A 17368-nucleotide genomic window follows, 5' to 3' on the forward strand; every position below is an offset into this window, starting at 1 on the left:
TTCTCCCTATCAAGTAGGCCCAGTTTATTTAATCTGTCTTCATTTGATTAGCTCACTAATGACGTTAGAGCTGCCCCTCTGTATTTCATCAGTTTATTGATGTATGCCATATACTGGAGGTCCAAACTGGTAGGTCTTACAAATTTAAAAAAAAAAAAAAAAAAAAAAAAAAAGTGAAATACTTATTTCTCTTTATTTCATCATACTTGGGCCCAGTGTAGCCCAGTATGAGTTGGTCTTCACTGCCAAAAGAGTGATCTGACCTTATTGTACTAAAATTACCTTATCTTGGTATGTTTGCTTGCTTTCTCTTTGCACATAATACGTACCAAAGTCCCTTAGTGTCTTAACCTGCATAGAAAAAAAAAAAACAAGAAGAACAAGAACAAAAGACATAGGTGAATAAGCACCAGAAAATACCTGCAGTTATGAAGCATTGTGCTTAGTATTATTCATTTACTTCTGCTAGCTCAATTACAGTTGGCACAGCATAGTCTAGCCATGTCCTTACTGTTGGTTTCTGCAGACCTATTTAATGACTGATACGCACTCTGTATATGCGTATACACTGTGTATTTGTGTGCTGTGTATACACTGTTTTATTTGTGTGCTTTTTTGTCTTGCAGCTTGGCTGAATATATTTCCCACCTGTTTTAAGGATAGATAATACCTAAGGGAATAGCTACTCAGAAGTTTCAAATCTGGATATAAATCAGATATTTATTTTGCAAATAGTTAATAATGAAAAAATAACTGAGAATATAAAATCTTGTGCAAAAAATATCTGGATAAAATGATGTACATCTTGAAAACAGATAGTTTGGTTTATTTTTCTCCTTTTTGTTATAGCTTCTTAGAATAATGGTGGTTTAGACCATGAGTCATGAGACCATGAGTCCATGTCTGTGCCAGATATAACGACTTGTCAGCTTAATTTGGAAGCAGTAATGTATACTTTCTTTTCAAATGTAAATTCAAGTGAGATGTTATGGACTGCATTTTTTTTTTTTTTCACTTTTTCTGTTTAATTTCTTTTAGTTTGCTTGTAATCCTACAGTGTCATGCAAGGAGTCAAGAGGATTCAGCACTCCTCTTTTTTTTTTCTTAAAAGAAATACACATCTTTGGAAGTGTATTACTGGGTGACATTTGAGAACAAGTTAAGTCTCTCCTGGCAGCACATGGCTGAAGAATGCATGCGAGAAATTTTAGGCACTTGTTTCTGGTCTGAACTGTAATCTGCACTTCTAGTAAACTGAAAAAAGAAAATTTCCAGTTTCTACTTGTTTCTTCGGTGTATCAGGATTTCTCCAGCTGTGAACACAAAGTGATGGAGCAGAGTGCCAAATTAGTTACACGTAGCTAATTTTGACTGCTGATCGGTTTCCAGATAGGGGTCAGCATATTACTTTATGTAATGCAAACAAGGCATAGATGAATTCTTCCTGGAGGCAGTTCAGCTCTTCCATTCCCACATGACATCTGCATGGAAAGTACAGCCATCTGCTCCCTGGCCTTCGCCCTGCTTCAGGCTGTCCCTGGGGGACCTCCACGTTTCTATCAGCGCAATACACCAGTACAGCCAAACAAAACAGATAGACTGTCTTCTTGTAATAGTTCTCTTTTGCTTTGCTATTAGCATGTATGTATTTCTTTATTATAGAAGATTACGAACTTTGCTTATACAAAGTTGAAATCCAAGCAGCAAGTGTACTATTTCTGCAGAGCATAGGAAGATGTGTAAGAGACTGAACAGAACCTAGCTCTTAACCTAACTGGTATCAATACACTAATGAGGGGAAAATCTGAATATGGCCTTTATGCTTGCAGAAGCAATTTACTTTTTTGGCATGGTTTTTGTTACATGTTTAGTGCTCCTATTATATTTCCACCACAATTCTCATGCTGATCGAAGAACAAGATTTATGTTTTTGACAGTTCTTGGCAGGTAGAGTTGTAGTAGAAGTGTGGGAGGTTAGTTCGAAATGATTTATAACAGATACATGGATGGACTCTGTCAACGTCTCCATTAATTCTTATGTAATTTTTGGAAAAGGTGTTTCATAAGCAGATGATGACTTCCATTCAAATTCCCATTTATGTTCTCTATCATTGCAATAGGATATGCTTTTATTCATATCCTGAGCATAGGCACTGTTTGTGCTTCAGCAGTTCTCCTTAGCACCATTGCAGATGTTCTGCAGCTGATATGTTCTACAGTATTCAGCCCAGAGTTCTCTTTAATCCTGTGATTAGATTGGATTCAAGAATCTTTCCAGAAATATTTTGTCTTGTAGCCAACTGCTTTTAATTCATGATTATTTAAATAACGTTACCTTTCTTGGACAAACTGCTAAATATTTTACTTATGTGTGTGTAGGTTCCAAATAATTTTAAATGCTCACGGGTCAGTGATATTTCAAATATGTTAAACTAAGAATGCCTGAGAGATTTTTGCTCAGACATGGTGTAGGAGACGAGAGATTAGTAAGGTGTATGAGAAACTTTGCTAAACGTTGAACTGACTTTGTTCAAAGTGAATTTAGTTGTTCCTAGGGAAGACTGATCTTTGAATAAGACATGTTCTACCAAGCTTTCCTCCATCGGCCTGTTCCTAGAATGAGGTTATAGTGGTGAGTTTTAGTGGTAGTAGGTAGTGCTTTGACAGAAGCACAATGGTTATGACTTCACCACAAGATCTGATAGGTGAGAAACCTTTTTAGAAGGCTTAGAAGGGAAACTGAAATGCTTTGTGCTCAAAAATTTCTGCTGTTCAGATTGGAAGAGTTTAGTATTCCTGTCAAGTAACACAAGCATGACCTGGTAACACGACCTTAAGAAGCAGAGTAGTACATCTATTTTACAGTGGTGTATAACACTGTGAAGGAGGTGTAGGATTGTGAGGGGGATATTAGAAATGCTACTCTTTGGACAAGGTGATAGTCCCTAATTCATTGTAATCATTTGTATATGAGTTTCAAAATTCATTTTATTCTGAGGTAATTAAATTATCTTTTCTTTCTATTTTCCTGGCCAGTGTTTCTTGGTGTCTTTCAGTTGTAGTCACTCTCTTCCTATTATTTAATTTATTGCTGAAGTTATGAAGCACTTCAAATCTTTTTAACTATCTAAGGAAAAGATGTGATACAGAATATGTAATGCAGTACTCAGTTTTTCTGTTTGCCATCCTATTTTCTGTTGGTGTGTACAGTTCCTGACAAGTCCCTTTTATTTAAAAACATATAAACAAAAAACAACTACAAAACACACACACACCAAAAAAACGCTTGACGATTTTTGGGAAGTCCTGAGAGTCATTTATTACTGTGTTACATGATAATTGAAAATAGTATTAATTAGTATTAAAATGCGATCGATTTTCTGGTCAATTATAAAATTATCTTAAGCCTTTTTTTACATGAGCTTTTGTAACAGTGTTTTGCAGGAGACTTATCATCTTTGTAAAAGCAAATATTTCAGCATTAATTACAGTTGGCTTCCAGGAGAAATATATAAAGAGATTAAAATATTGGTATAAGTTCCTGGATTACATTTCTGGTTTTTCTTACAAGTGTTTGTGTGGGTGAGACTCTTCACCCCTGGGGTTGCTTCTCTGAATTAAATCTTTTTTCCCTAAACATCACTTCTGCCGTGCTTCTCCAAGAACACCAGTTCTCTTCATGTTTCTAGCATATATCACATCCATGAGAACTTTGGCACTCAGCTTCTTGTGGTGGTTTCAGTTAAAAACAATTATAGTTGTTCTGTTCTTGGTGTTGCTGTATTGCTTATAACATGCCATCATCCTGCACATCTCCAAATTGTGCTACTCAAGGGAGTTCAGGCTGTAACTGCGGTTGATCCATCCCAGAGTCTTCTCTTCCCCAAGATTTTCTAGGAGAGCAGTATAGCATACATCTGAAATCTGTTTAACTGTTCTGTGACAGAAAGGTATCACAATGAAATCATCTTTTTGAAAAAGAAATGTGCCGGTTCTATTGGAAAGTTCCAACCCTTGAATTTATGTAACTGATTACAGAAAATTCAGGGCAGAAACAGTGATCTGTTAATCAAGGCTGGGAAATGGTGTTCAGAAAAGTGAGTCAAGACTCAGGGGTCAGCCCAAGCTATCTGTAGCAATGGATTGGATGCACGTCTTCACTCTGTCCTTGCTTGCACTTTGATTCAGAGAGACATTTTTCATAGTGGGTTGTGTCTGAATGAATATTTGTTAGTGTTAGAAACGTGTTCCTATATTTTGGTTTTGTTTTGTTTTTGCAGTTGATGTTGCTTTAGGAATTTTTTGTTTATTGGAAGTTCACACAAAAGAGAGGATTTCTTTAACAGGTTGGTTTAGTCTTGAAAAAAGGAACCATGTCAGTGGTGATTCTGGGAACAAACTATCACAATGGAAATCACAGATGGGGGGTAACAGTGCAGCAAACAATGCATAAGACACTGCAGATGACTTAAAATTCACTGGATAGGAACCACTCAGTGCTGTCATTGTACAAGTAAACTACATATGCTCTGGATGTTTAATGAACAGAACTCCTGCATTAGAAGTTAGAGCTTCTGCACACTCATTCCACGTTCTACTTGTGCATATGTTTTTTCACAGTTCTGTGTGTTTGAGAGAACTCACATATTATAGGTAATTGCACCAGCATGTCAGAGCACTTTGAGTTGAAGTCTGGTTTTCTAACTTTCTTTGCAGTCACATCAGCCTCATATAATTTCAACTGGAGTTGTCCTTTGTGTGATTTTTTTTTTTTTGGATAACTGAAATACTGAATGCTACCATAATGTTGTGCCATTAAGCTACATGGGTCTTTCTAAAATATGTTTTGGTGGTGAGATCCTGGTACTTTTCTGGGTATTCTATTCTCCAACCAGTTTTGTGCACACTCTGTAAAAATGTTTTCATATAAATCAATCTTCTGTAAATTGGCTATCAGAATATTTCGTGGAACAGTGTTAACTAACAGGTTAGGTTGGAAGGGACCAGCCCTTAAATTCAGTTCCAACCCACGCTATGGGAATGGCTGCCATCCATCCGAAGATCAGATTAGAACAGGGCCTCATCCAACCTGGCCCTGAACACCTCCGGGGATGGGGCATTCACAGCTGCTCTGGGCAGCCTGTGCCAGGGCTTCACCACCCTCTGAGTAAAGAATTTCTCCCTAACATTTAACTTAAATCTCCCCATTTTTAGTTTAAAGCTATTCCTCCTTGTTCTATCACTATCTACCCTTGTAAAAAGTTAGTGTCCCAGAGTCTCTCCTCTCTCTGCTGAATCTGTTACTCTGCTGTTGAAGAAAATTAAATTAATCTGAGCGAATTTTCTTTTTCTTGATAAATCCTTGCTGGCTTTTTTTTTTATCTTGCATTGCATGTGCTTAGAAATATTCTCCTAATAGTTCTTGATCTTTTATTCCAGATTTCCATGAACAAAGTACAATGCATCTCATACCACTCTTCAGATAGGCAAATGGAAGGAGACTGGAAGAGGCAGCTTGTCTGTGTCCATGTGTTGACACAGTAGTTTCTGGAGCCCTATCTGTGTTTGTATTTTATTCTGTAGTACCTAATTTTGTTTTCATTGAAGGCATAGAGAATCATACAATGCCTACCCCAAATAGCCTTTGCTTTTCTGATAGCCTATCTGTTATCAGACAGCACCTGTCTCCAACTTCCTAAAGCTAAAAGAAAATTTTCTTCCCCTTTTTTTTTTTTTTTTTTTTTTTTTTTTAGTTGATTGCAAACTGCAATTTGAAATACAAACTGCATTTAACTGCAGTTATGTTGGAGTTTCTGCTCGGCCATAATTTTGCTAAGGTAACTAAAAGGAAGTCAAGATGCATATATTGGCAGCTGTTGATATTTTGATAGACAGTAAAAGACAAGCAAGGAATTTCCCGCAAGCTTTCTCTTTATGTTTGTATTTACAAATGTGTGCATGTATGTGCAAATGTGTGCATGTCAGATTTGCTTACTGAGATAGTGACGGCTTTGGGACAGGATGTTTGTACAGGATATGGGGTGAAATGTATGTATGTATAGTGGAAAGTAGTATATGGATGCACACACATGATAATTGTTGTTTGGTTATTACTGGCATCAGTGGTTTATATCATTTTGAGACGGGCAGATGTTCAGAGTAGGTCTTTGTGTGGCCAGTATCCTTGCAGCAGTACTGTCTGGTGGCTGAAGGTTGCTGAGAGCAAATATGGGAAAGTGCTTTACTGTGGCAGGAAAAAAAGCTGTGCTTCTAAAAATGTATGCAGATGGTGCCAAAAGAACAGCTGCCTGGAAATGTCATTGAGATGTTGCCAGAAAAGCTACTGGAGCTCCATGCCAAGACTGACCAAAAAAGGAAGGATGATTGTTCTCCTATTCTTATAGAAAAGTTCAAAGCTACAGCCCCTAAGCTAGAAACAAATTGCCTAACAAAGGCAATGCTGCAATGAAACATAAAGCAAATATCATTTCTGCTCAGCATGCTAATAAGAAGTCATACTGAATACTGGGTATCTAAAGGGATTAAGACACTCAGGTTACCTTGCTCTTCTGTGTGGAGTAGGCATATTTTCCATAGAGTGGCACACTGGTGATGCTAGCAGAATGGATTAAGAGAAGCACAAAGGGCAGTTTGAATGAAAATGTGTGAGAAAATTTACGTAGCAGACTATTTCTAAGTCTGTGGTTAGCATTAGTAATAAAAATATCTGTCCTCCAAAATTCAGTATCTTTTGTAAACTTGAATTCTGATGTATGGATATACATGGATATACAACTTCCCAGTATTTAAATGCTCCCTAAGAGGAATGGGTATGGCAAGGTAGTAGTTACAGGGTAGAAGTCTCGTGGGTTTCTTACTTTTCCCTAGGGAGGCCTTCCTTCTTTATAAAAACTTAGTCTTTGCATACTTTATGCAAAGTTTAATGCGTATGCATGTTTAATTTTGAATTGTACGCAGTAATGAAGTGCCTTCTATTTTACTGAGAATGCTGTGGTGAGCTTTTGCCTTTTATATGGAAAAGTGTGTGTGTGTGTGTATTTGTTAGAATCCCACTCATTACAAATTTACCTGTCAGCATGTTGATTTCATGCACTTAACAGTGGCTGATGATCACCTCTTCAGACAACTTCCATAACCTATGTGGTCAGTAAAGACAGTTCTGCATAAGATCCCAGTGCAGTTTTGTGAGCAGGGAGTTTGGTAAGGGGCACTATGGATTCCTTCACAACTTCACTTGATGATTTGAAATTCTGAAACAGGTTCATTTCAGAAATGTTTATTTAAGGAGTGTAGAAGGTCGCTGAGAATTTCAGTGTTGTAGAACTACAAGGAATGTTTCTTCTGAGAAGTACTGCAAAGGCTATCAATAAAATGTCGTATGAATTTTTAAAAGCAATTTGTTGCAGATGTTCTGACAAGAATGATCTTTATAGAAGCTGATAGAAAATTGACTTCTGATTGAAATAGGCATTGGTAGCTGGAGAGATAAAGCAAGAACATATTCTGGCTGCAATCACAAAAACTGTGGGTGATCATGTGGCTAAGTGAAGGACAGACACAAAAACTTTCTGTGGCAAATTTTGTTTTCATAAAAATTGAGGTTTTTCCATATGTTTAATAGAAATGGATAATCTTACAGTTTTTTTTGTTTTTTTTTTTTACTTTAGCCAAAGTATCATATACTTTAAGATAGATGGAGTGTCTGCTATTTGTTTCACAATGCTTGTATCTGGAATAGAAACACTAAAATACATGAAGGTCTTTACAAATAACTGAATGGTCTAATTCTAATTTGGACAGTTTCCTTTAAATACAGCTGATGAACAAAATTATTACAGTCAATCTAACAAGTAAAAGTCAGTCAAGCTGGAGTTTATAGAATTGGATAAGTTTGGTAATGCAATGAAAGATAATTACAATTGCATTACAGATAATGACCATTTTTAACTCTTTAAAAACAGGCAGGTGGTGTGAATCATCCAATGAACTACTCTCCAAAACATCTCAGTTTGACTTCAGTTCTGAAAAATTATCTCTGCAGGCCTTGTGTTGTTTTTCCAAAGGCAGTGTTATGAGAGCATACTAAGTACTTATGAAAAATAAAATCTTGTTTTACAAGAATTTCTTTAAGTCTCTGCTCACCCACAGTCAAAGGAAAAGATCTCCTCTCTCACAGAATTGATTGAGAGACTTGTACTCTGCTAAGCTGTGGATAGGATCTAACACATTTTAAGAAGCATAATACTAAAGTGGTGTTCTTGTAAAGTGTTGTATTGAGTACACTTACTCATTTAGTAAAATGGATGTATTGAAGTAGATTGTTAGTGAAGGCTGGAGCAAGTGAACGATACAAGGAAGAAAATGGCTAGGTACTACCAGAGGTTGAGAAACAGACTAATTGTCTTTCATAGAAATCCAGTTGCTTTAAAAATGTTTACACATTTTGAATAGGGATGGAGCAAAGAGAGTTCTGGTGGGTCTAAAGATTGAAAACTAATTGCATGTCAGCTAAACTAAAGCACTTCAAATAAGCAAGGGATCATCTAGGATGTGCTGAGAAAAATCTAAGACTGTCTGACACATGCTATAGGAAAATAACTCTAATTTTTAAGAACTGAGCCTCAGTGATGTATTAATCCTTTCACATGGGAGTATATAATGCAGAAAACCGTCCTTTTTCTTGTAAGTTGAAAAGCTCTGTGAGAAGAGTATTGATTTATTTCCTTCATGTAACACCTACACATCCCTCTGATTGGCATAATTCCAGTGTACTAGGAGTGCTAGGTTAATTCATGTCATATTATAATATGAAACCGGAGCTTGGATACTCTGATTCCAAGTAGGTTTGTTTTATATGCATCTTTTACTGGCACTTTCTACTAGTTACTACTTCAGTGCATTGGTGGATGTGCTGTGTATGTATGATTATGCTCAGAAATTGCAAGGGTTTTTTTGGCTTTATGGTTTATTTTAAGCTTTTATTTATCAGCTATATACATTTAGCTGACATTGTGGCATTCAATTTCAATTTCAGTTAGCAGTTCATAAAAGCACCCAGTGTAAAAAAGCTGTGTGTGTAAACACAAAACATGCAATTTTCATTGACTCAGATTTTGGCCTCTCAGATCTCTTGATCCAGGTACTGAACAACTGTTATCTTATACATGTTGTAATAATTAAAGGTTTTTCCACCATCTTACATTAGTAGGCTGGGGGAAGCAGCGGTCACAGGAAATAAAAAAAAAAAAAAAGGAATAATTTCTCATGGGTGTCAAAACTGGCTGGAATCCTCTGCAGGTGTAGTTCTCTGTTTGCTGTCAGCAAGGAAGATTCATTGAGCAGAACTCATTTAAATGACTCAGTGTTGGAATGCTAAATTTGATACATTTGCTGATGCTGTTAAACTGGGAGGAACATGTTGGAAGGTCTAGACTATTATTTTTAACATCCTTGACAACCTATATGAGTAGTATAAAAGATGGTAATTTTTGCAGGGCAAGCTGGAGAATATATGCAACAATTATGGCCTTGGAAGTATGATGCAGTGGTCATAACGCCAAGGGGCAGTTTTGCAAAAATGTGTTAAACAGATTTCAAGCTGATTGGAAGTCAGAATTTAAGCTAAACTGCTTTTTGTTTTTCCTTTCTCTCTGTATGCTAAGAATTGCATATCCATCTTTTGAAAACTTCAAATATACTGATCAAATGCAACAGAGCGAGAGAGAACCATGGGAATGCTGAGCTTGTGACCTCTGCAAAAAGGTTGAATGAAATCTTTAATTTGCACACAAGATAAGAATCTTCAGATAGTTAGAAAATAAATGAGAGCAATGCTTTTTCTGCTGCATATAAGAAAAAGCGCGAAAGCTTAATGTTATAATGTTACATGTCAGAGAAGAATGCCTTCACAAATAAAGCGTAATTAAATGATGTGATATATAACATGCGTGACTTAATTGCTTAATCATCATAAGATTTCAAGAACAGATAAAGCCAATATTTGTTATAATTTATGAAAATATATTTGCCTTGCAGGGAAACTTGATGACCTCTTTAAGTCTATTTTGGGCAAGTTTTATGTTGCTGGTTTTTTATCTTTTTTTTGGTGATGTTCATTCCTTTATACATTTCTTCTTTTGCAGTGGAAAAAAGAAAAGCTTAAAGCATTAAGATCTCTTTTAAAAGTTCCCAATCCATCTGTGCAGCTGATCTCTCCAGTCTTTATCCATTCTCAATTGGAAGAAGAAATAAAGTCCACCTTTTTGTAACCTACCAAGGCTTTCTTTTTGAAGAGAGCATAAATACTGGAAGTCATTCAGTTATTCTTTTCTTTGCAGGTTACGAGATGACAGAATTAGGATAGAAAGGATAGAAAACTACCATTTTGAATACAGTCATGCTTTCCAATTGGTTACTGATTTTTATGCAAAAGAGGTGCCTGATATCACAGGTATGTCAGAACATCTTTGATGCATTCCTGTTAGCTTGTACATGAGGACACATTGAGGACTCATAGACTTGGCTACTTCCGATGTATTGAAATGTTCCCTAGCTTGATCCTATGCATGAAGGATAAATCTTGATTGCTCTAGACTTTGCCACTGCTTTCAGGGGCCTAGAAATTTGCAAGGCAAGTCTTACTAGTAAAGAAAACATTCCATATCCTTTTTCACCAAATTCACTGCCCATTTGGCAGCAGGCCTATGTCTTCCCTTGTCTTATTTCCGTTCTTCATGTACTTTGTCACTTTCAATTCCAGGTGTCCTCTGACTTTCCTAAGCCCAGCAAGCTTGAGCAGTGTCTGTGTGTTCCTCCTGATAGCATCTTATTCATCCCATGCAAGCCTCTTGCTGCTTTTGCTTCATTTTTTGCACACTGGGACAACCTTGGAATTTGAAGAATCCTTAGAAATGAATACTGCTTACATAGAAATCAATGTTGGCATCCTTTTTTTAATGTCATGAGCACATATGTTAGGAGAAGTACAAATTCCACATATATAGCAAACTGATGGAAATGATGGAAATGATACAATATCTGAAATGTTTCTTCAGTTCTTCAATGTATTTGTTGACATTCGTAAGGTTTCTTTCTCAAACCTTTATTATATAAGGCTTCAAAAGTACCCTTTTGTAATGAGATTGATGGAGTAAATTTTCCTATTGTCACATCTGAACATACTCTGTACTAGAGTACCCTCTAGATGCAGAAGAACTATCTAATAGAAATATCTGTTTTACCAAGATGAAACCTCATTGTGTAGACTTGTTGAGACACGTGAATCATCAGGCATTTTTATTCTTTTCAATTTGTGTAGATGTTGCCTACAGTAATGGAGATTTCAGAATTCAGTTCTTAGTTTGTATATTTAGAAATTTATTATGCCAACTGTTAATTGTTTTTCTGAGGAAAAACCTGTGGAATCCAGTGTTTAATATTTCATAATTTGTTTGCGATATTGTCAAGGTGTACATTCTTTTGGAACCATGATTTATGTTGATTTATAGATAGCATAGTACACTGTATGTATAATTAAGATTTCTGTTCAATTAAGTTGAAAAATTGATTATGCTTTTTCTAAAATGCATAGGCAGTAAACAGTGATTTAACTGTTTTTTGTTGTTTTTTTTTAGGTCCTCAAAAGCTATCTGTAATACTAAGCTTGGATAAACCTATTATTTGTGCTCTGGCAGCAGTAATTGCATACCTCAAAGAATTTAATTTGGAGAAGATGCTTTACAATCCAAGGTAAGTTGCATTTCCATCAAAGCAATTACCAGAAATATCTTGTAACTTTTATCAGACAACTTGCCTTAAATGAAATGAACTCACTCAGAATGATTTAAATAAACTTTAAAAAAAAAACAAGTTTCTAATCAGAACTGGAACAATCAAATGATTTTTTTTCTTCCCAAAGGGAGTTTTGTGAAAATATTCTTGAAGTATATTCTTACAGTCATTACTGTCAGTAATGTAAATGAACAGGTACTGCAGGCAAGTGTTATTAAAAATGAACAAGGAGCAAAAACTTGTAGGTACTAGGAAGGAAACTGTAAATTTTGTAAGTAAATACTAGCAATTATATTTCAGTCTCAGCTTTACTCTGTGAACAAGTATTGTGCTTTTTTGGCAGGTTTTTAAAACCTCTTTTTTATGCTGTAATTCAGCTTTGCAAGATTTGTTTTATTTTTCCATAGAGGTGTGTAAATCATACTCTCTTTTTGTAGCCCTAGAAGCAGATATAAATGCTGATGTTGCAAGTTTAGACAGCACTCAGCACATCTGTTTAAATTATTGAATCTAGCTAACAATTAAAAAGAAAACAGACATTTAGCATATTCCAGCTCTGTGACAAATCACGGAATCACAGAATTGCAGGAATTAGAAGGGACCGCAAAAGATCATCGAGTTCAAGCCCAGTGCTAAAGCAGATACCTTACAACAGGTGACACAGGTAGGCTTCCAGACAGATCTTGAATATCTCCATAGAAGGAGACTCCACAACCTGTCTGGGCAGCCTGTTCCAGTGCTCTGCCATCCTTACTGTAAAGAAATTCTTTTGCATGTTAACACAGTACTTTCTATGTTCAAGTTTTAGGCTGTTACTCCTTGACCTATCTCTACACATCACCCAGAAATGCCTGGCCTCATCCATTTGCCTCTCTTTAGACATTTATAAACATTTATCAGACCCCCTTTCAATTTTGTCCTCCCAAGGCTGAACAGACCCTTATTACTCAACCTTTCCTCATACAGAAGATGGCCTGGAGCATCTTCGTGGCCCTCTACTGAACTCCTCCTCAGAGATCCCCGTCTTTAAACTATTTCATGTCAGTAACAGATCATGCACATATTGCACGATGTTCAAATAATTTCAAGCCCCGTTTTTAAGGGATCCCTGCATTATATATATATATATATATAATAAATCAGCAGCTTTTAGAAAATGATGACTTGTATCATCTTTAAATATTTTTCACATATCTTCTAAAATATTTGGAAATTTTTTGTAGTTTGGTATTCTGTATTTTGGATTTTCTTCCTGAAGTTGCCCTTCCCCTTGATAAAAACCATTAAAATATTAACAAAGTATGCTGGACTTAAAGGCCTAATGAGAAAGCAATTCCTGTGATATTTGCTAAGGCTTCTTGCTTCGTCCACCAAGGAGTGTTCTAATCTGTGGCATTCTAGCACTGTGGTGTTCCCACTTATCCTTTTGCTGGTTGTTTGGAAAAATGCTTGTATGGTGAGGCAGGAACTGGAGAAATCTTGCAAGAAAAATCTGAAATAGAAAGTGAATTCCCAGACAGTGCCTCTCCTGGTCATGCTTCTGAGTAACTGTTGTCACAATGCCTTATGTTCAGTCACAAAATGTATGTTTTCCTTTGGAGAGGGATACAAGTTCACATTTCACACAGAAATAAACTCAGTAGCAAATGAGGAATGTCATTATGTGAGGGTTTATCTACCAGACAGTCGTTGATAATAGTTTCATCTAAAAATCAAATATAATTATAGACTGAGAAGGAAAAACACTAAATCTTACAGTTGACATTTGCTTGCTGTGTGTTGCTCTGACAAATTTTATCTGAATTTTTGAACGTCTGAATTAAGTCAATTAACTGTTCGGTATCTTGGTGATACACTATGAAGAAATAAAATACATTCCTTACGATACCATTTTTCCTGAGCTCAGGAACTTGGATTCTACTGCATTTATTTCTAAAGCTTTTATCTATCTTGCCAGTACTGACTTCTAATTGCCATTTTTAGTATGTCACAACGTATTTGCGTATATTGAATGCGAATATACTGAGCAAGAACTCAAATTCATATACTTCACTTTAGTAATGCTACTTAAATACTGGAAAGAGATAACCTTTAAAACAAAGGATTCATGGATTTTCTGTGATTCTGAAGGAAGCAGAAAAGAAATACTTCCATTGCACTATCAAGCAACTTAGAATTCCTAGGAGAATTCAGGTCAGTGAGCATGTACTGATGAGTCAGTGAGCATGAAGTCAGAGCTGTGAGACAGTTTTCGGTTTATTGATGTGGTACAGATTTGGATGAAAAAGACCTATTTGATAGGAAAAATGACAAAAAATTCCTTATACCTTTGTATTTACTTCTGAGAAACACCGTTGTCCCAAGAGAATTCCAGCTGAAATTTATAACAACTAACAATTATTGAGGGGAAATTCATTTTGTTTTGGTTTCAGATAAAAATGTAAAATATAGCTTTAAGTTCCTCAACAAAGCAAATATTAAGAGAAAAAATGTTTCTGCCACAGAAAGACCCTAGGATATGGCTAGGCTGTGCTGGATCTCCAGCAGCAAGTAAAAATAGATTTACCAATGAACGAAAGAAGCTTTTTTGTCCTGTATTCTGATACTTTACATACTGAGACACCTTCATTAGTTTTGACAAGAAGCTGGTACATATCTCAGAGAGATTTTCAAAGAGTTGAATACCCAGTTTTGTTTGAAAAAATCATCATTTGCATAGCAGTTGCTGGGAAATGTGTCAGTGTATTTTTATATTACACACATGCTTACTAGCATATTGGAAAAGAAAGAGAGATGGTAGTCCTTACGGTTTGACCAGTGATAGATAAACTTAAGAAATTCAGGAAAGGAAGAACCAGCTGTCTTTCTGAAGTAGAGGAGTAGCTGTGGGTTTGGAGAATGATGAGCAGTGAAGATAGAAGGTAGAAGTGAAAAAGAGGAGATGGAACAGTTACAGTGGCTATGAGGGGAATAAGGAAAGAGAGGAGGATTTCAACAAGACCATAAATGATTTATTTGAATTTATAATAGGAATGGGAAGGAGTTTGTGAGATGAAATTGATAGAAGGCAAAATTAGTTCTCTCAGCATAAAATGGTGGTCTTCCTTGAGTTTTCAGGAGACGTATCATTGAAATTGAGGATGCTGTGTATATATATCTGCCATATCTTTTGTATGTTGATGTTTTGGAAAACTGTGTGTTTATCAGATATTGCATAGATTTATTTTTCCTCATGTGCTATGCGTGAGACTTTGAGAAAGAGAGTACTGAAATTTAGGATTAGGATTTTAGGAGGTTTCTGGGTCTAAGAAGAGGTGCTTAGGAAAGGATGTGCCTTATCCCTGGACAGCACAGAAGAAGATTGGCAGGGGGGGACTTCTTCCAGTAGGAAGCTGAGGCTGTATTCGAGGAAAGTGCTCTGAGGCAGCAGTCATCTGGGAAGAGCAAGGCTGCACACCCACCCCTTGGGGGTGAGTTCAGTGGAGAAAAAGGATAAACTAGTTCAGGATAAAAGAGACAGAGGTTATTTTTTCCCCTCATCTTCCTAGGCTGTCTTGTATGTATACTTGTACTATGTTTTGTATTTCCAATCTTGATTTTTGTTTTTTTTTTGTTACTGTTTTTAGTTAGGGATTTCTGGACTCTTGTCACATCAGGGATTCGTATCAAACTTTCTAGCCCAGTAGCAATATTCACCAACAAATTTAAAAGTCTGGTTAATTAAACAGTGAATGTAACCTGGGCTCGTCGTCCTTCACTACTTAGACTGTGGTAAATGTCTTTCTTACCTAAAGTTTCTGAGAAATGAAGAGGCTGTTTTTTACTCGAATCTGAACAGAAATTCCTGCAACTTTTGTTTAAATGCATATTCACTCTTAGAAGTCTTGAAGATATAGACTCTAGAGGTCTGTAAAAGGTAATTGAGCAAAGAAAATCTGCTGTTTAGTAGACTTCCAAAGCAGTGCCTTGCAACTTCACTGGGAAGCTTTTAGAGATTTGCAAAATTATAGTATTTGAAAACCACTGATCTGAATAACATGCATTCACTTGAGCTGTGTTACTTACTGTGAAATCATATGTAATGTCTCCTGCGGAGAAAATAATTAGAAAAGCTTTAGAAGTGCATATTCCTATAAGCTTCTTGGAATGTATAAAGACCAAAATGATCACATTTCACGGGTAGCATGCAAGAATAAAAGTCTGAGGATGTAGTTTACTGTCCTAAAATAATCATGTTAACCCTCTAATAGTCATCATCAAGTGCAATTCTACTCCAAAAAGCTGTTTTATGAATATCAATCTCTTCGTAGTAAACATTCCCTAAAAGTTTCATAAATTCTAATAGAAACATGCTTTTTGTTTCCTCTTCATTTCTTTCTTCCCAGGCTGCATGATCCTACCTTTGCCTGCTCACCAGTAGTAGAATAACTAGCTATTTCTATCATGAGTGTTTTGAACAGTTTAAGTATTCGAGACAGTTCAAGAGTCACTCCTTTATAACTCACTTGCAGAAGAAACCACTGTGTTGTGCTCCAGATGAACTGATTTTGAAGGGCCATTTTTGCTGGTGCAGAAGATGGCAAATAGCAGCACACAAGAACTTCTCACAAGGGCTGTGCTGACACTCTCAATGTAAAACCAGCACTGACTTAATATTTGTTTACTACCTCCATCTCATGTAACTTGGTCCCTTAATTCCCTACGAAGACTCTTTGTTCACACTTTTATCAAGTTCTGATCCTAAGCTGAAAGAAGATGAGGGGGTGGAAGCAAAACACATTCTTCCTGTGACATCTGGAATTGTTGCTTCAGCATATTCTGCAGTTGATCTTGGCTATTATACTCCATACTCATATACTCCAAGCTCTCAATTAGCAGGATTAATAGTAGGGTTGGAGTAACTCAGATAAGCTGAATAAAATAAAATAAAATATACAAAACTTACGTCATGAGAACATCTTCAGCATGTCTTCTTCTGAAGGACTAGTAAATTGAACCCGCCATTGGGCAGTTAATTGTTTTCAAATGCCATCAGAGAACACTTGCAGTGAACAGGACATGCTCTGTGTTCAGTGCTTTGAAGCGCACTGAGCTTCAGCTAGTTGAAGTGTAGAAACATTGCAGCCAGTAATCCCAGTCTTGAAAATCACGATGAGAAGCATATTTTGTGCTTCTAGGGAAAGAGAAAGGCATAGTTCTTGAACCTTGAATCAGTGGGTATAAAAGGTCACAGGCTAGACTGGTGGCAAATCAAAATGCAGCAAATGGGAAAATTCCAGGTCAGAAGTTCTATGCAGATGTAGAAGAGGTGCTTAGGTGCTTTTGGAAGAGTGAGTAGGATTTAGTATTGATTATAAGGATTGGAAGTCAAGAGTCATTCCTATTTAATTTTGCCAGCACCAACTGCGACTGAACATCATAAAAGAAAGTATTGTTTTGTTGCTTATAATTTTGTGTATTTTAGAGGACATTTCTTCTTTTGCCTCCAAGCTCTGTTTTATTAAGGCTGGTTGTGGGTGCAGTCCTGAGTTAGCTCTGTTTTCAAACTTTCCCTGAA

General features: G+C 36.3%; 1 protein-coding gene across 1 annotated transcript in view; it reads left to right on the top strand.

Moving 5' to 3' along the window:
• Positions 1-17368, top strand: part of MSH3 (mutS homolog 3) — a 110073-nt gene that overhangs the window by 26927 nt on the left and 65778 nt on the right. The window contains exons 9-10 of the mRNA XM_052700656.1: positions 10359-10471; positions 11655-11769. Coding sequence (XP_052556616.1) covers positions 10359-10471; positions 11655-11769 — 228 coding nt within the window. The remainder of the gene's footprint in view (positions 1-10358; positions 10472-11654; positions 11770-17368) is intronic.

Source organism: Tympanuchus pallidicinctus, unplaced genomic scaffold, assembly GCF_026119805.1.
Source record: "Tympanuchus pallidicinctus isolate F22 unplaced genomic scaffold, pur_lepc_1.0 scaffold4, whole genome shotgun sequence".
NCBI classification, from domain to species: Eukaryota; Metazoa; Chordata; class Aves; order Galliformes; family Phasianidae; genus Tympanuchus; species Tympanuchus pallidicinctus.